The sequence below is a fragment of the Eurosta solidaginis genome, chromosome X (genome assembly GCF_040869045.1).
Source record: "Eurosta solidaginis isolate ZX-2024a chromosome X, ASM4086904v1, whole genome shotgun sequence".
NCBI classification, from domain to species: domain Eukaryota; kingdom Metazoa; phylum Arthropoda; class Insecta; order Diptera; family Tephritidae; genus Eurosta; species Eurosta solidaginis.
In genome coordinates this window covers 159,934,308-159,952,357 of record NC_090324.1, presented here as the reverse complement: position 1 = coordinate 159,952,357, position 18,050 = coordinate 159,934,308, and the positions used below count along the sequence as shown (strand labels likewise).

General features: G+C 33.9%; 1 protein-coding gene across 1 annotated transcript; it reads right to left on the bottom strand.

The window, feature by feature from the left end:
- Positions 1-14,272: 14,272 nt before the first annotated feature.
- Positions 14,273-17,372, bottom strand: LOC137235224 (uncharacterized). The gene is made up of 6 exons (XM_067758324.1): positions 17,312-17,372; positions 17,183-17,251; positions 15,919-15,951; positions 15,671-15,852; positions 14,560-14,710; positions 14,273-14,502 (listed from the first exon to the last, which is right to left on the bottom strand). Exons 1-6 carry the CDS (start codon positions 17,370-17,372, stop codon positions 14,363-14,365), a joined length of 636 nt encoding a protein of 211 aa, XP_067614425.1. The 3' UTR covers positions 14,273-14,362.
- Between the last annotated feature and the right edge of the window lie 678 nt (positions 17,373-18,050).

Sequence of the window (18,050 nt, the reverse complement as noted above, 5' to 3'; positions counted from 1 at the left end):
CCTTGCAGATGTTATGAAGTTTCAAAGCGCATTAACTCATATTTATACTCGGAACAAGAATAAAATTTAAAAAATCAAATCTTACCTAGACAGAAAGGTTCCTTTTTATACGAAGCCGGGAAAAGAAAATACTACCTGCTTTAGATGTAGGCTTTAAAAATTTTCTGTGTCTTATAATTTTGAAAATCTACCTGCATACTTACCCATAAGTGACGGAAATACATGTTTATAACTACATGCCTACAGCAGCTTTCGAACCTAACCACTCTTCCTTTCGATGCAACCACTCTACCTACTATAAAAAAATTCGAGTATTAAAAGTACTATTTGATTTATTTAAGGAAAAAGTATTATCATTGTTATGGTGTTATTCGTTTATCCGGATAATATCCCATTTGCACTTTATACCTTTAATATATGTATGTATACATACATTGAAGTTGCGCAACCTGGGTATTTTTATTTGATCGCTTATAACTTACGTAGTTTCGCATCGATTTTCTTCGATGATAGCTTGTCTCTTTTCTAATTAAACAGAGCTTTACGTAAATAAAAAATATTTGGAAAAAAAGTTGTGGTTTTGGAATGCTGCCCTCGCAAAAAGTAATTTTTTTCATATTTCATAAAAAAAAACAAAAATCTGAAATGATGAGCTAATATCTCGAAAACTATTTGGTTGAGTAAAAAACAATGTATGATGCGTTTATAGCAAATTTTATCGTCTTTCCGATTCTGTAAACTTTGTAATTGCTTGACCCTTTCGTGAGATATACGTAATTAAAGGGAGCCATCATTTTGGTTTTTTCGAATAACGGTAAATTGCAAATATCTCAAAAACGGTGCCATAGAATCAAAAATGAACTCAATTTTCGAAATCAAGGGGTGATTTTACATACGAATTTCATAACGGCGATTCTGGTAAAGAAAAAAGTTGAAATTCGTGGTCCAGTGTTATGAATCGATTTTGTTTTTGCAGATGGTTGGTTTTTATGTGTATATTAGTCCACAAGTTGATTAAGTATATACACACCGACACATATATATACACAGCAAAACAATTTCGTTGCCTACATTTAGGCGCATCCGTTTTTTCGGTTTGTGTGCTGGCCGATCTATATCATTTAGGCGCATACGTATGACACCGCAAAACAACAAAACAAATTCGTTGCCTACATTTAGGCGCATCCGTTCAAAACCGTAAATGTTTGCATGTGTGTGCATGTGTGTGTGTGTGTGTGGGTTTGCACTTTGTGAACCCAGCGAATCGAGCGACTGGTACTGATCTGTTCAGATCAGATCCGTATCAGTAGCTCGATTTCTTGCTGGGTTTACAAAGTTCAAACGAACACACACACACACATGCACACATTTGCGGTTTCGAAAGGATACGCCTAAATGTAGGCAACGAAATTGTTTTGTTGTTTTGCAGTGTCATACGTATGCGCTTAAATGATATAGATCGGACAGCATACAAACCGAAAGAATGGATGCGCCTAAATGTAGGCAACGAAATTGTTTTGCTGTATATATGTGTGCGGGTGTGTATATACTTAATCAACTCGTGGACTAATATACACATAAAAACCTACCATCTGCAAAAACAAAATCGATTCATAATTAGAAGAGATCTTCACAACAAAAATGTACAAGGAAATTACCGGTAACATTTTTAAAGGTTACACCGACCTTGTGAGCAAACCTCGAGACAAGTTTAATATATAACAGTTCAAAATAAGTAAAATTGATATTAGGCCAGATTCTTATCAGTTACACAACTGATAGGTAACAGATTTAGCAGATTCTCATCAAATACACAGTTGATAGGTAACAGATTTTTTCTTGCTGGGTTCACAAAGTTCAAACGCACACACACACACGCAAACGCACATTTGCGGTTTTGAACGGATGCGCCTAAATGTAGGCAACGAAATTGTTTTGCTGTTTTGCGGGTTCATACATATGCGCCTAACCAGAACACACACACCATACAAATGCAATATAGAACTTGTCTCAATTGGTGGATAGACTGGTGTTGCTCATATCTTCAACAAGTGCTGGTCATAATAACCATCAAAATGATATTATGTCAATCACTGAAGAGTTACGAGAAGCAAATATTATTAAGTAATATGAGTATACATAAATTTGGACCTTCCTCATTTGATAATAGAAGATCGAAAACGAAAACAATTCTAGACGGAAATAAAAATATTAATTTAAACAAGAAAAGAACAATTAACCTACTGTGCCTAAAGAAGACGATGATGCCATTTCGAAAGTATTCTTTTTCGAAGCGTTAAATAAGGTAAAACTGAATTATGTTTTTTTTAATAATTTGGGAAAAATTTATGAATTATGTTTTTTTATTCTTTTATTTTATAATGATTCCAAGCATAGGTATTAATTCCATTATTTTTTACAAATCTCTTATCATCTAAAAAACTTAAGGTTAATTTATTTATTTCTTGTGTATACAATTCATGACACTTTGATCTAAAAATATACATTGAGTCAAAGTACAATTTCTTTTCGAATAAACATCTTTTAAAATCATTTGAAGAAAGCTTGAGAGTAACAAATTGCTTAACACCCTTAATTTTTTTAATCTCTTTTTCTTCTTGATCGATGCAAATAGAATACATTTTTGCTCTCAAACCAATAAATTCCTTCATTAATTTACCATTACATTCATCTTTCATCATACCCAAAACCTTTTTGTTTAACAATGGAAAATCAAACACATTTGGATTTGGGTATGCAGATGTATCAAGTTGCTTGCTTATATCCTTACGAGTATCATCATAGAAGTCATTTGTCTTAATATCGTAAATAACGGGGTCAGTATCCATATAGTTAAGATTAACATTTTCACAATATTTCGGTTTAATATAATCATAATGAAATTCATACATTTTCAGTTTAGAAAGTTCTAAAACGGTAAAACCTATTTAAAGAGGTTTATTGTAAATTGTGAAACCTTTATTCAATTGTATTGCAATCATATTATCAGTAAATTGTTGTGAACTATGAAAATTAAACTTTGCTATTAGAGCTCTAGCTCCTAATCTCCTACCTCTACTCTCCCATTCGGTTACTATTTGTATATGTTTTCGTTTATCAACATTTTCCATAGTCTTTCCATAGACTGCATTGTTTAATAGCTTGAAAAATTTTGTTCAAATGAATTTATAGCTATTGTTCGATTGTGGTTATCCAAACCAATATATTTTTTCAACCAATCTGATTGAACAAATTTTAGAATTTTATGTATTTTAACTAAAACCAATCCATGTCTTATACTTTGTTTAAGAGTTCTGTAGTGTATTATATATTTTTCTTTTATGGATAGGTCTGTTATCAGCTTAGTACATTTCATATTTTTATTTTTTGTTTTCTGAACAGAATGGAAAATCATTATGATAATCATGTAAATTAGATGGATATTCTAAACCCACTTCTAATATATAACCAATTTCCGAATCATCTGCAATATTGTTTACATTAAAGCCTTCATTATTTTCAACCCATTCAAAATTTATAAATAAGATATTGTGACATAGCAAAACCATACAAATTGTTTACATCTAAATAAATAAGATAATTTGATTCTTTATTACAGTCATAATCACTCATATATTTATTATTTGCTATTGAATATCGCTTACTGCACTGAACAATTTCTCCTCTAATACCCCGCTTTATAAAACTATACATATTATTATCGGTTATTAGTTCTAAATTTTTTTTTTGTTGTCTTCAACATAGCATCCCAAGATAACCCTGGGGTGGTATAATATTGACATGGATCTAAGTTATAGATATCTTTGAATACTTTTCTAAAATTATCGAAAATCTCACATAAGAGTAAGACATATACTTTCAAATATAACAATAAATTATCCATTAAGTTTTTGCATTTGAATATATTCCACACTTTTTGAGCATGTTCGTAATCAGCTGCACTACACGATTCATTATTTAATTTGTTAAAGAAAAATGAACGAGCAGGTAGTTCTGTTTCTTTAAAACGGCCTATCGAGTTTTGGTAATCATAAGGAAGTACACATTTACGTTTCATTAATGTAAATTAATCATTATTTTTATAAACCGATTTTACAGTATGTAAATCTTCATCGGTTAAGTAACTTGCTAAACTTTGTAAGCTAGATGGTATAAATCTGTATGAATCCAAAAAACGAAGTTCGATAGAATCTTTTTCAGTTATATATATTCTGAATGTATATTCTCTGGATATATATATCTCTTTTTTTAAGGGAATAACTTTAATGTCGCCTTGTGTTGTCGAAAGTTCTCTAACAAACAAATGACAGTCGTAGGACGAAAGATTGTGAAATAATATTGGCACGAAGCGCAGAATTTGATATTCCAAATTGCATTTATTATGACCAGGACCTCCATATTCACCAGTTAAATGACAATGATCTGCAACTCTGACATCTTCATTAAAATTTTCATTACAAATATGACATTTTGAATATTCTTTATGAAATTGTCCTTGAGAGAGAGTTAAAGGGATCATCGGTATTTTTTTACTTAGGAAGATCAGCCAGAACACAAACCGAAAAAATGTATGCGCTACCTAGCGGAATTGTTGAATGATCTTGAGAGGTGGTAAAAATTTCAGGTCAAGATAAATATAGACCTGGTTTCATTCCTTCGGTCAGACTCATATCAGACTGTCCCTAAAATAATGAACTGGTTCCATTCCTAAGACCAGACTGGTGACAGACTATCCAAAAGTGTTGAGTTTTTAGGGTGAGCCATGCTCCCAGTTTTCCATACAAAATGTGGTCCAGAACATATATAAATACACTTCTGATTTGGTTCATCCATTTTAAACTTAAATACAAAAAGCTCCAAAGAAAAAAAATTTCCATAAGAAATTCGTTAAAAATGATATATAGTAGTTAAAAGTTCATTTTAGGCTAATTTCTCATAATTTAAGCCTGATATCTCTACTAGAATTCAAAAATACTATAGATATTAATACAGATTCTGAAATGTACGTAAAATACCTTTAAAGTAAGCTCAATATGATATTGTTACGAACATTAGCAAAACTAAGGAGTGCTGCCAGCTCTAAGCCGATGCTAAGCAGTGACGTGAATGCACATCAATAATTCAATCATTATGTATCTACATAAACGAAACAATAACTGCGTCTACATGTACATATGTACTATGTACGTATACGATCAGCGGAGAGTCAATGCACAAATACATGCCTATATCTGAGATACTCCTATAAGTATGCAATGAGAAAAATTATAAAATTGTGCAATTGTAGTTACAGCTGAGATGTTTGAGAGATAATGGGCTAGTAGATTCTGGAAGCGCCTAGAAGATGCGAATATTAAAATCAAAGAGTATAAAAGGCGACAGATGTAGAGGCGCTGAAATTCAGTTTGATTTGAGATTTCGATTAAGACGCTATCTAGCGAGCAAGAGCAGTATTATTTTGAATAGTAGAGTTTCATTTGAGCTATCAGTCAGTTTAGTTATTAAGCAAGTTATTCGTTGCACAGTTTGAGTGTTATTGTGAAGTACTTTAATAAAGGCCATTTTGCATTATTACATATTGGAGTTATTTATTCAACAGTTTAGTGATACAAACCTAGCAAAAGGGCAAATAAGAGGATTTGCAGAAAATTCATTACAATACTTTTCCTATAATTCTATCAGAAGCTATGAAGATTTTTTAGCCAAACCCTACACTCATTTGGCAAAATATGGACTCGAAATCGGACCCACAGCTATGGTGTCTTCAACAATTGTTCTCAGTATCATCTGTAGATAACATTTTTGCTATACTCCTGATGGAAAAAAATTTAACCCGCTCTAATATATATATATATATATATAAATTTGGCTTATCTGCATACATTTTAATAAGCTTTTTCCGTCTGAATCTGCCCTCCCCCCTCCTCACTTTTTCCTAATCCTTCCTAAATCTTCGTCTCATTCTATCTCTTTCTCAATCTTCTTCTCCTTCTCTTTTTTCTCTTCTCTCAATTTCTTCTCATTCTTCTGCATCCCTTATTGCCTGTCCAGAGGGTGGTATGTATTTTATTCCAGTCCCAGTCCCACTCCAAGTCTCAGTCCCAGTCCTAGTCCTAATCCCAGTCCCAGTCCGTCTCTGGATAATATATTACTCTGTACTAAAGCACTCATCAACAGCTTTCATTTCATATCCATATTGTATAAACACTGCCTAGACATTCACTGGCCCACGTTTTGGCCTATATCTCGAGACCCTAGTCACCCAGGGGTATGAAAATGACCCTCTACTAAAGCACTCATCAACAGCTTTCATTTGTTATCCATATTCTATAAACATATTCTAGGGGTACTCGGGTCCACGTTTCGGCCTATATCTCGAGACCCTGTACGTCGATCGCAACCAAACCTATGTAGTAACCACCGCGTGAGATGAGAGTTGTGTGAAAGTTTTAACAAAATCGACCCACGCATCTCTTCAAACACCGGCGACCAACTAACAGACATTTTAGCCTTTTTTATATATATATAGATTTTTATTTTTCACACTTCACTATAATATTGAAACGAAATGCAGATTTTCGTTGCTTTTGAAATTCGGCTTAAAAATTGCACATGGAACAACTAAAGACTCTCCTGAATTAAAAAAAATGTCATAGTACCTCTAAATCGCGGGCCCCCTCGAGATTTGAGTATTATACAGAACAGTTTGAAATTATACATATATTACATTGTTAAATAAGTGAACAATTTTAGAATATAAAGATTTTTTCTTTATTTTTTTTAAATTTAGTTACGTGTTAAGATTGTATAGGACAGTTTACTGTATAATAAAAAGTGAATCCGTTATATCAAATGAATTCGATTTAGAGTTAAATTCATGACATAAACACCGAAAAGGTTAAATTAATTCGAAATTAGTTTTGCACTGCCTCAAAAGAAAAGGTTTGTAATGTCTTGACGCTCGTCATGGGACATTGAAGTTTATTTCGTTCAAAAGAAAGGGGGTAGAAATCAGTCCATTCAGTAGTTTAGCCATGAATAATACGCCTAGCATTTCTCTAAGTTGTGTGAGATTTAGAATATTGATAAGCTTTAACCGACTAGTATAAGGTGGAAGATTATACGAAGAATCCCAATGAACATGTTCATATTTTATTGTAAATGAGCAAAACTATGCCAAAAAATTCAATAAATCTTAAAAAACTAATCTTTCAACTTCGATTCTTATATATGAGAAATAAAAAATAAATAAATGTATAAAGATATAAGAAAGAAATATCTATATATATTTTCGTACGTTACGAATTGGCATCCTACAACCTTGATTTCTAGTGTTTTTCGAAAAACAATTTATAAAACCATAAAGATACCTGAAAATGCAATATACCGTATTATTGAGCAGGTGGTTAAAGAAACCCTGCAGTCAAACCAACTAGTTGTATACCAGAAGAATACTAGTTTGCCAAAAATCTCAACTATTACTAACTGGTATTTTTAACACGGCGATGTCCTACGAAATATCAATTGCCAGCCTCTGCATCAGCATCATACCAATTGAAAAACTAGTTATTATATACACCAACATCTTACCAGATGACATACTAGTCAGCATACCCATCAGACTCATAGCAATTAACATACTAGTCAGCCTTTGCGCCAGCATTATACCAGACGGCATACTATCTATTATATACACCAATATCATACCAATTGACATACTAGTCAGTGTATTCAACATCAACATACCAGTTGGCATACTACTCAGTCTATGCATCAATGTAATAACAGTTGACATACTAGTCGATATGTGCATCAGCATCCTACTATTTAATATACTAGTCTCAGTTGGGTTGAAAAATTACTTGAAAATTGATAAATTAGCTCAAATTTATGTTATTCATTATATTTCATATATATAAAAGGTATGTATATATATACATATGTATATAACTTTAAAATTTATTACTCCAATACATTATACTTTGGAATAAATTTTAATAAAAATACGTACATACCCTGCAGTCAACCCAACTAGTTGTATACTAGAAGAATACTAGTTGGCCAAAAATCTCAACTAGTATGAGTTCTGTAATTTTTCCATATAAGCAACTGGTATTTTTAACACGGCGATGTCCTACGAAATATCAATTGCCAGGCTCTGCATCAGCATCATACCAATTGACGAACTAGTCATTATATACACCAACATCATACCAGATGACATACTAGTCAGCATACCCATCAGGGTCCTACCAATTGACATACTAGTCAGCCTTTGAGCCAGCATTATACCAGATGGCATACTAGTCAGCATACCCATTAGGGTCCTACCAATTGACATACTAGTCAGCCTTTGCGCCAGCATTATACCAGATGACATACTAGTCAGCATACCCATCAGGGTCCTACCAATTGATATACTAGTCAGCCTTTGAGCCAGCATTATACCAGATGGCATACTAGTCAACATACCTATCAGGGTCCTACCAATTGACATACTAGTCAGCCTTTGCGCCGGCATTATACCAGATGGCATACTAGTCAACATACCCATCAGGGTCCTACCAATTGACATACTAGTCACTGTATTCAACATCAACATACCAGTTGACATACTACTCAGACAGTATGCATCATTGTAATACCAGTTGACATACTAGTCAATATTTGCATCAGCGTCCTATTAGTTAATTTACTAGACCTAGTCGGGTTAAAAAATTACTTGAATAAATTAGCTCAAATTCATTTATTCATCTTATTTCATATATATAAAAAATATATTTATATATGCATATGTATATCACTTTAAAATTTCTCACTTCAATACATAATACTTTGTAATAGATTTGAATAAATATATATATACGTCTATAAAAATTAAATAAAATTAAAGAAAAAAAAAAACTTTTTTAAAAATAAGCTTTTATTATTTTGGTTAATAAAATTAACTAAAAAGCAAACAATAAATTGACTCTAAAGAAATATAACACTTTATAAGTTCATTGTAAGCTTAAACGATAATTAGGCTTTTTCGTCTGCGACAAAAAATTTTATATCGTACATAATTATATATTTTTAACATTAAAACTTTACACCTAAATTATTAAATCTTACAGTTTATATCAAAGTCCAAATTGCTTTTGACAGAGAGCACATATAAAATTGTGTCAAACAGTGTTAACTAACTTAAAATCATATTTTATTGTGACTTGGCCTATGTGGCGTTCAGATTACAACTACTCATTGCAGATCTCTGCTCTGTGTGTTAAATCTGTTTTAAAATAATAGCCGTATTTTTTTTTACACGTAAACGTCTATACGCTTATAATTTATATGGACTGCTAAGCGCCAAACTTTAAATATACCTCTGAAGTTGCTGCGCATAAAATGTGTACTAATAAATTCCAATACGCATTATACACAGATGTAACTGAAATATGTGTTTTTGTTTCACCCCCTACACTAATTCTATGTATTCTATGTGTGTCCACAATTCATCGCAACTGATTGAGCTATATGTTATACACAGGCATACAACAGAGGGTCGTGTCTCCGCTTTTCGGTACACGCTGTAGCTGTAGCTAGTTGTTTAACCACTGCCGCTAGATGGGTCTCCTAAGCATTATGTAAGCGAGGATAGGCGTTTTTTTCACGCGCAAACGTAAACCTATACGCGTGTATAAAAAAACACGGCTAATATTCCAACTTTCGCTTAGCTAAAATTCCATTGCCAAAAATCTGTAAAACAAAATCAAGTGCGCAGAAAAGTATGAAACACTTACCGATAAGAGCCTAACCGCGTTAGCGTTCGCTGTATCACAGAATTTTTACACTTTGAAAATGACGGCTGTTGTTTGCAAGGTTGCATTCCTTTGAGTGTTCGTTTTCACCATCTGGATTAACAAAGTCATGAGCCTGGGCATTCGCGCAATTTTAGTGATGTAAATTGCATGGCGTCAGCGCCAATGCGGTGCCAGCTCAATGGTAGCTCATTGACGAAATGACTCCAAGCGAATTTTTGACGCTACTTAGTAGTGAGTGCGTAGTACATTTTACTTGCGCTATTGAGTGAAACGACTTTTGTGTCTCAGGCACGAGTTTGGTGTTATTGGCGCTACTGGCAATGATGACACTGAGCTGTTGACGGTAGCGCTGGTAGTTCAGATTTTGAATCAGAGAAAGAATTGATGACCCGTGTAAATTATTATGGCTTTGGCCGTGTAAATTATTATGGTGTATTTGTATATTTTAGATTTAATGCACAATTAATATGTGTGTGTTTGAGCGGCCAAATAATAACAGTAGTATTGCTAAAGTGCTGATTAGTTGACGGAATGTCGCTAATTTCCTAGCGATGATCAGCAGATTGTCAATATTTCGTTCAACGGATGCGCGAAATTGCCACATCTGTTCAAATTTTCCAAGATTTTCCATTCTTGATTTAACTTAAGCTGTTATGCCAATATTTTTCAGCCAGCTTTTTTCAAATAGGTAATTTTTCCAAAAGCGAAATAAATTACAGAAAAGATTACAGAGTTAAACCGCCTTAAAAATTCAGCTATGTTGGTTATACACTGAAATACAACAGAGGGTTGTGTCCCCGCTTTTCGCAAGCGTTGAGATTCACCACGCGTGACACGCGTGATTCATCACGTCCAAATATCACAATCCACGGATAGGTACCGGCGGGTTTGTATGGGACTTAGGCTGTTATGCCAAAGTAAATACAAATCTTTACCGATAACTATGTTATCGATTAATTTATCGAATTCTAACAAAGTAATATTGCATTGTCATCGGAGTTATACATGTGTGCAAGATTTCAGCTCAATCGGACACCGGGAAGTGTATCAAATTTAACTTGCAAGATTCCATTACAGACAACAAAAGTGAAACTAAATAAAAGCTTATAAAAATATAGTTCAAATTTGCTAAACTAGTTCAAATGCATTTTTAATTAATGTAATTTTTTTATAAAATTATTAATGTATAGATATCACTTCATATATATCACTTCAAAATATATAAAAATAGGTACTAATGTAAATAGAATTACTTGTATATAATAACTAAAAAAATAATAGTTCAAAATTTTCTAACTAAATTCAAATTCATTTCAAAAATAACCTCCATCTTAGGAACTAATGTAAATTAAAATTACTTATATATAAAAATTAAAAAGTTATAACTCAAAGTTTCCTAACTAAACTCAAATTCATTTCGAAAATTAACCTTCAAGGTTTCATTATTCTTATGTAACTAAGTAGCTACGCCTTTTTATACTCAGTTGAGCAGAGCTCACAGAGTATATTAAGTTTGATTGGATAACGGTTGGTTGTACATATATAAAGGAATCGAGATAGATATAGACTTCCATATATCAAAATAATCAGGATCGAAAAAAAATTTGATTGAGCCATGTCCGTCCGTCCGTCCGTCCGTCCGTCCGTCCTTCCGCCCGTTAACACGATAACTTGAGTAAATTTTGAGGTATCTTGATGAAATTTGGTATGTAGGTTCCTGAGCACTCATCTCAGATCGCTATTTAAAATGAACGATATCGGACTATAACCACGCCCACTTTTTCGATATCGAATATTTCGAAAAACCGAAAAAGTACGATAATTCATTACAAAAGACCGATAAAGCGACGAAACTTGGTAGATGAGTTGAACTTATGACGCAAAATAGAAAATTAGTAAAATTTTGGACAATGGGCGTGGCACCGCCCACTTTTAAAAGAAGGTAATTTAAAACTTTTGCAAGCTGTAATTTGGCAGTCGTTGAAGATATCATGATGAAATTTGGCAGGAACGTTACTCTTATTACTATATGCACGCTTAATAAAAATTAGCAAAATCGGAGAAGGACCACGCCCACTTTAAAAAAAAAAATTTTTTTTAAGTAAAATTTTAACAAAAAATTTAATATCTTTACAGTATATAAGTAAATTATGTCAAGATTCAACTCCAGTAATCATATGGTGCAACAAAATACAAAAATAAAAGAAAATTTAAAATGGGCGTGGCTCCGCCCTTTTTCATTTAATTTGTCTAGGATACTTTTAACGCCATAAGTCGAACAAAAATTAACCAATTCTTGTGAAATTTGGTAGGGGCATAGATTTTATGGCGTTAACTGTTTTCTGTGAAAATGGGCGAAATCGGTTGATGCCACGCCCAGTTTTTATACACAGTCGTCCGTCTGTCCTTCCGCATGGCCGTTAACACGATAACTTGAGCAAAAATCGATATATCTTTACTAAATTCAGTTCACGTACTTATCTGAACTCACTTTATCTTGGTATGAAAAATGAACGAAATCCGACTATGACCACGCCCACTTTTTCCATATCGAAAATTTCGAAAAATTAAAAAAATGCCATAATTCTATACCAAATACGAAAAAAGGGATGAAATATGGTAAGGTAATTGGATTGTTTTATTGACGCGAAATATAACTTTAGAAAAAACTTTATAAAATGATTGTGACACCTACCATATTAAGTAGAAGAAAATGAAAAAGTTCTGCAGGGCGAAATAAAAAACCCTTAAAATCTTGGCAGGTATTACATATATAAATAAATTAGCGGTATCCAACAGATGATGTTCTGGGTCACCCTGGTCCACATTTTGGCCGATATCTGGAAAACGCCTTCACATATACAACTACCACCACTCCCTTTTAAAACTCTCATTAATACCTTCAATTTGATACCCATATCGTACAAACTCATTCTAGAGTCACCCTGGTCCACCTTTATGGCGATATCTCGAAACGGCGTCCACCTATGGAACTAAGGATTACTCCCTTTTAAAATACTCATTAACACCTTTCATTTGATACCCATATCGTACAAACGCATTCTAGAGTCACACCTGGTCCATCTTTATGGCGATATCTCGAAAAGGCGTCCACCTATAGAACTAAGGCCCACTCCCTCTTAAAATACTCATTAACTCTTTCGTTTGATACCCATATTGCACAAACGAATTCTAGAGTCACCCCTGGTCCACCTTTATGGCGATATCTCGAAAAGGGGTCCACCTATAGACCTAAGCCCCACGCCCTTTTAAAATAATCATTAACACCTTTCATTTGATACTCATATCATACAAACAAATTCTAAAGTCACCCCTGGTCTACCTTTATGGCGATATCTCGAAAAGGCGAACACCTATAAAACGAAGGCCCACTCCCTTTTAAAAATACTCATTAACACCTTTCATTTGATACCCATATCGTACAAACAAAGTCTAGAGTCACCCCTGGTCCACCTTTATTGCGATACCTCGACAATGCGTCCACCTATAGAACTAAGGTACACTCCCTCTTAAAATACTCATTAACTCCTTTCGTTTGATACCCATATTGCACAAACGAATTCTAGAGTCACCCCTGGCCCACCTTTATGGCGATATCTCGAAACGGCGTCCACCTATAGAACTAAGGCCCACTCCCTTTTAAAATACTCATTAATACCTTTCGTTTGATGCCCATATTGTGCAAACAAATTCTAGGGTCACCCCTGGTCCACCTTTATGGCGATATCTCGAAACGGCGTCCACCTATGGAACTAAGGATTACTCCCTTTTAAAATGCTCATTAACACCTTTCATTTGATACCCATATCGTACAAACGCATTCTAGAGTCACCCCTGGTCCATCTTTACGGCGATATCTCGAAAAGGCGTCCATCTATAGTACTTAGGTCCACGCCCTTTTAAAATACTCATTAATACCTTTCATTTGATACCCATATCGTGCAAACGCATTCTAGAGTCAACCCTGATCCACTTTTATGGCTATATCCCTAAATGGCGTCCACCTATAGAACTATGGCCCACTCCCTCATAAAATACTCTTTAATGCCTTTCATTTGATACACATGTCATACAAACACATTCCAGGGTTTCCCTCGGTTCATTTTCCTACATGGTTATTTTCCCTTATGTTGTCACCATAGCTCTCAACTGAGTATGTAATGTTCGTTTACACCCGAACTTAACCTTCCTTACTTGTTTAGGTTTATTTGAGAAAGTTGCAGTTGAAGTTCAGAATTTTAAATTGAAGTTCATAAAATTATAATAGGAGTTAAGAAAATTACAGTTGTAGCTCAGAATATATAATTGTAGTTAAAAAAGTTTTAATTGTAGCTCAGAATATTTAAATTGAAAAATTTTTTGAATATAAATTGTAATTTTCTGAATTTCAATTGCAAATTCTGAACTTAAATTGTTATTTTCTGAACTCCAATTGAACGTTCTGAACTTCATTTGTAATTTTCTGAACTTCAATTGCAACTTTCTGAACTAAACCTGAAAAAGGTGTAGTGAAACAGTTAATCCAGCCTTTCTGGCAATGGTTTTACTGCCTTCGCCATGCCGCCTTTTTTTTGGAAAACCCGCTTCTTATGCAACTGCATTGCTTTTCGTAGTTGTTCTTCCGGTTCATCATTAGAAGTCAGACTTATAATAGATTCTACGAAATAATAATATATTAAGATTATGTTAATTTAATACTTTTTACGGATGTTACCCAAGAAAACTGAATAAAACTTTGCGTGTTCTTTAAGGCCCTTCTTCCCATGAGTGCCGTCAACATTGTAGTCCATTATGACTGCACTGCTGAGGACTTTGTGAAGGTTTTTGTTCACCGAATTTTGCAGTAAGTTCCTAAGTGTTGAAATCTGTGAAAATAATTATTAAAACATACCAAGTATGATACAAAATCATTCCAATCACAACATAGCTTTAACTCCATTCACAAAGTCCATAACCAAATTTTTAACATATCTTCTAATTGTTGGTTTGGGACTTTATTAATTGAGCTAACGATAAGTAATTAAGAAAATTTTAAAACAAATGTTTACTGTCGAGAAGGAGGTATGACGAAGAAAAACAGCAAAAGACTGTGGAAAACTTTTTGTAATTTTTGTCGTGGGTCCGTATTTTGTTCTACAATGGCGTAACCGATTTTATACCAACGACAAATATGAATCTGTCAAAATATTTGTGAAATTGATAAAACAGTATGGAATTAATAAGTAGACGTTGTCTTTAATCCGATTCACCAATTACTATCCATTGAGATTTTAAAAATTTTCCACCTTTAATTTTTTATGTAAAAAGTAAAATTAAGAAGTAAGGCTGTTTAAGATCGGGTGTAATCAAACTCCATATTCTCAGCCAAGAGCTCTTATCGTACAGACAATTAAAGTTTTTTGAAATTAAATAAAATTAGTACTTGGTGCGATTTACCTACGACGAGGTTTAGGCCGAACTTTTCTTTCAATTTGTATTGATCTTTTTTTAGTTTTTCTTACAAATTGGCGAGACGCGAACTACAGGGCTTACGGCGATTCTGAACGTCATCTGCAAGGCAGATGAATTTTCACTGAGAAGCTTTTCATGCAGAAATACACTCTTAGTGTTTGCCAAATCACTGCCGATAAATACTTCATTCTAATTGAAAAAACATGTTTCTAAATGTTTGAGCTTTTTATCGGGACCATCGGTGTGATAGGCTGAGTTTCCTTTCTGAAAAAATTAACCCGATTTAAGAAACCTTAAATAAAATAAAAATTCAACAACGGTTCCCCAAACCTAATTGATTTTTTATAATTTTCACTGTTGGAAAAAATACTCACAAACAAAGTCCGATTTTCAGGAACAACCTTTTCATTTATCTTAAACAAATCCTCTGCATACGACAGAGGAAAGTAAGATCTGACTGAGCATGCTGCAGCATCTTGTTGAACCAACTTGCTCATCACCACTTTTGTGTCTGCAAGTGCAGTCATCACTGCAGTATTCTGAGAAGACATTAAGGCTAAAGAAAAGTTGAAAAGTTAAATTTAAGTATATGTAATATATAGAAAATATTTAACACTCTTACACAAAATGGTCTCCTTCAGGTTTCCGACTGATTCTGGAAGTAAAAACAACACAAATTATTGTGTCAATTGCAAGCAAACAGGTAAAATTAATTGCAATAACTTTTGAGTTTTTGATCATCTTTTGTCATTTTCTGAACTTGACTGGAAAAAGTGTAGACTTATAACAAAAATTATTTTATTATCCGGAATCGTAAATGGAATATGCAGCCAAATCATCAAAATATCAACAACCACAAAATTTTAAACTCTTTTACTGTTAAGTATCATTGCCCCGGTATTGTTGGTATACATATCAGATACCTACCACGCTTCATACATACAAAAATTACCCTCTGTACACTGAATCACTTTTTCTTAAAAATTTGTTGTATATTTCATTTAAATCGGCCGTACGGTGAAAATTTGCGTGTGGCTTATTTATATGGTAAAAGTCTAGTTGAGGGATCGACTGCTAATACGCGTCCAAAAATATCAAGAGAGGTGTCAAACGACGCGCCTTGACATCAGTATTAATAATCCGTAGGCGGAAAATAAAAATTTTAACGCGTTCAAAAGATATTAACGAAAACCCGAAAAAAGACCCGCGGGTACCTCCGAAACCGGGGGTCGGATCCATAGTATTTTTGCGCAGAACACCTTTCTGCGTTGGCGGCCTTCGGCCGCGATTATAAAAAATAACCCTGGGCTACGCCATGCCAAGTCCGGGTGTGTGGTATAACCGTGGCTACCGCCACGGTGATGCACAATTTTTTTTGGGGGTACAAACACAACAACAACCACAGGGAAATCGCCAACTTCAAATGCAAATATCTCCGGACAGAGATAAAATTTTTATTTTCCGCCATCGGATTATTGTTCTCGAGATTAATACGCGTCGTTTTACACCTCTCTCGATATTTTTGGTAGCGTATTAGCAGTCGACCCCTCAACTATACTATTACCCAATATTTTACCTATTTTATTATAGTCAAACGATGTAAACCCTTAAAGTATGAGATTTATTTTATAAATCGTTAACTTCTCAAAATATAAACAATTTGTTTACAAAATTTTTCGATATGACAGAAGATTACCTAGGTAGAGAACGCTTAGTACCGATGGTACTATCGAATTGCATTGCATTGGACTGAAATTATAGGCCCGACACATAAGATTTTGTATGCATCATAGTAAGCTGACGGATGAGTGCATTTATACTCGAATTTCGCGGGGGAGCGGCAAATAGCCTAAAACTGTGACTACCATGCCCGTCAAATAACTTACCTTGCAAATTTGTTATCTTTGCATCCAGCGCCTTGCAACCTGCACACTCTGCAACTTGTGACTTTTTATCTAAAAAAGAATACTTGAGTTGATGATATCTTATTCATATGTATATGTGATGAAACTTACAAGAGGATGTTGGTACGTTCTCGACGTTGCTGAAGGATACGCGCTTTACTTCTTTTGGCATGATTGTTATATTTATTGTCTGGCTTTTTAGAAGAAAAGACACAATCCTGGAAAAAATAACACAAACCTCTGCCCATCAAAGTTTTAAAGCCCTGATGCTTTTCATTTGCTAGCAACGTTTCATGACTGACTCGATTTATTATTTGTGGAAGAATTTGAGTTGGCTTTTTGACATACTTTTTTATACTCAGTTGAGCAGAGCTCACAGAGTATATTAAGTTTGATTGGATAACGGTTGGTTGTACATATATAAAGGAATCGAGATAGATATAGACTTCCATATATCAAAATAATCAGGATCGAAAAAAAATTTGATTGAGCCATGTCCGTCCGTCCGTCCGTCCGTCCGTCCGTCCGTCCGTTAACACGATAACTTGAGTAAATTTTGAGGTATCTTGATGAAATTTGGTATGTAGGTTCCTGAGCACTCATCTCAGATCGCTATTTAAAATGAACGATATCGGACTATAACCACGCCCACTTTTTCGATATCGAATATTTCGAAAAACGGAAAAAGTACGATAATTCATTACAAAAGACCGATAAAGCGGCGAAACTTGGTAGATGAGTTGAACTTATGACGCAAAATAGAAAATTAGTAAAATTTTGGACAATGGGCGTGGCACCGCCCACTTTTAAAAGAAGGTAATTTAAAACTTTTGCAAGCTGTAATTTGGCA

Bases quoted from the DNA above. Each gene is read 5' to 3' on its own strand.
- LOC137235224 (XM_067758324.1), bottom strand. From the start codon at position 17,372: ATGCCAAAAGAAGTAAAGCGCGTATCCTTCAGCAACGTCGAGAACGTA. The intron at 15,952-17,182 runs GTAAGTTATTTG...TTTTACTTCCAG, and splicing joins AAAGATAACAAATTTGCAAG to AATCAGTCGGAAACCTGAAG. The intron at 14,711-15,670 runs GTGAGTATTTTT...TTATTTTCACAG, and splicing joins CTGAAAATCGGACTTTGTTT to ATTTCAACACTTAGGAACTT.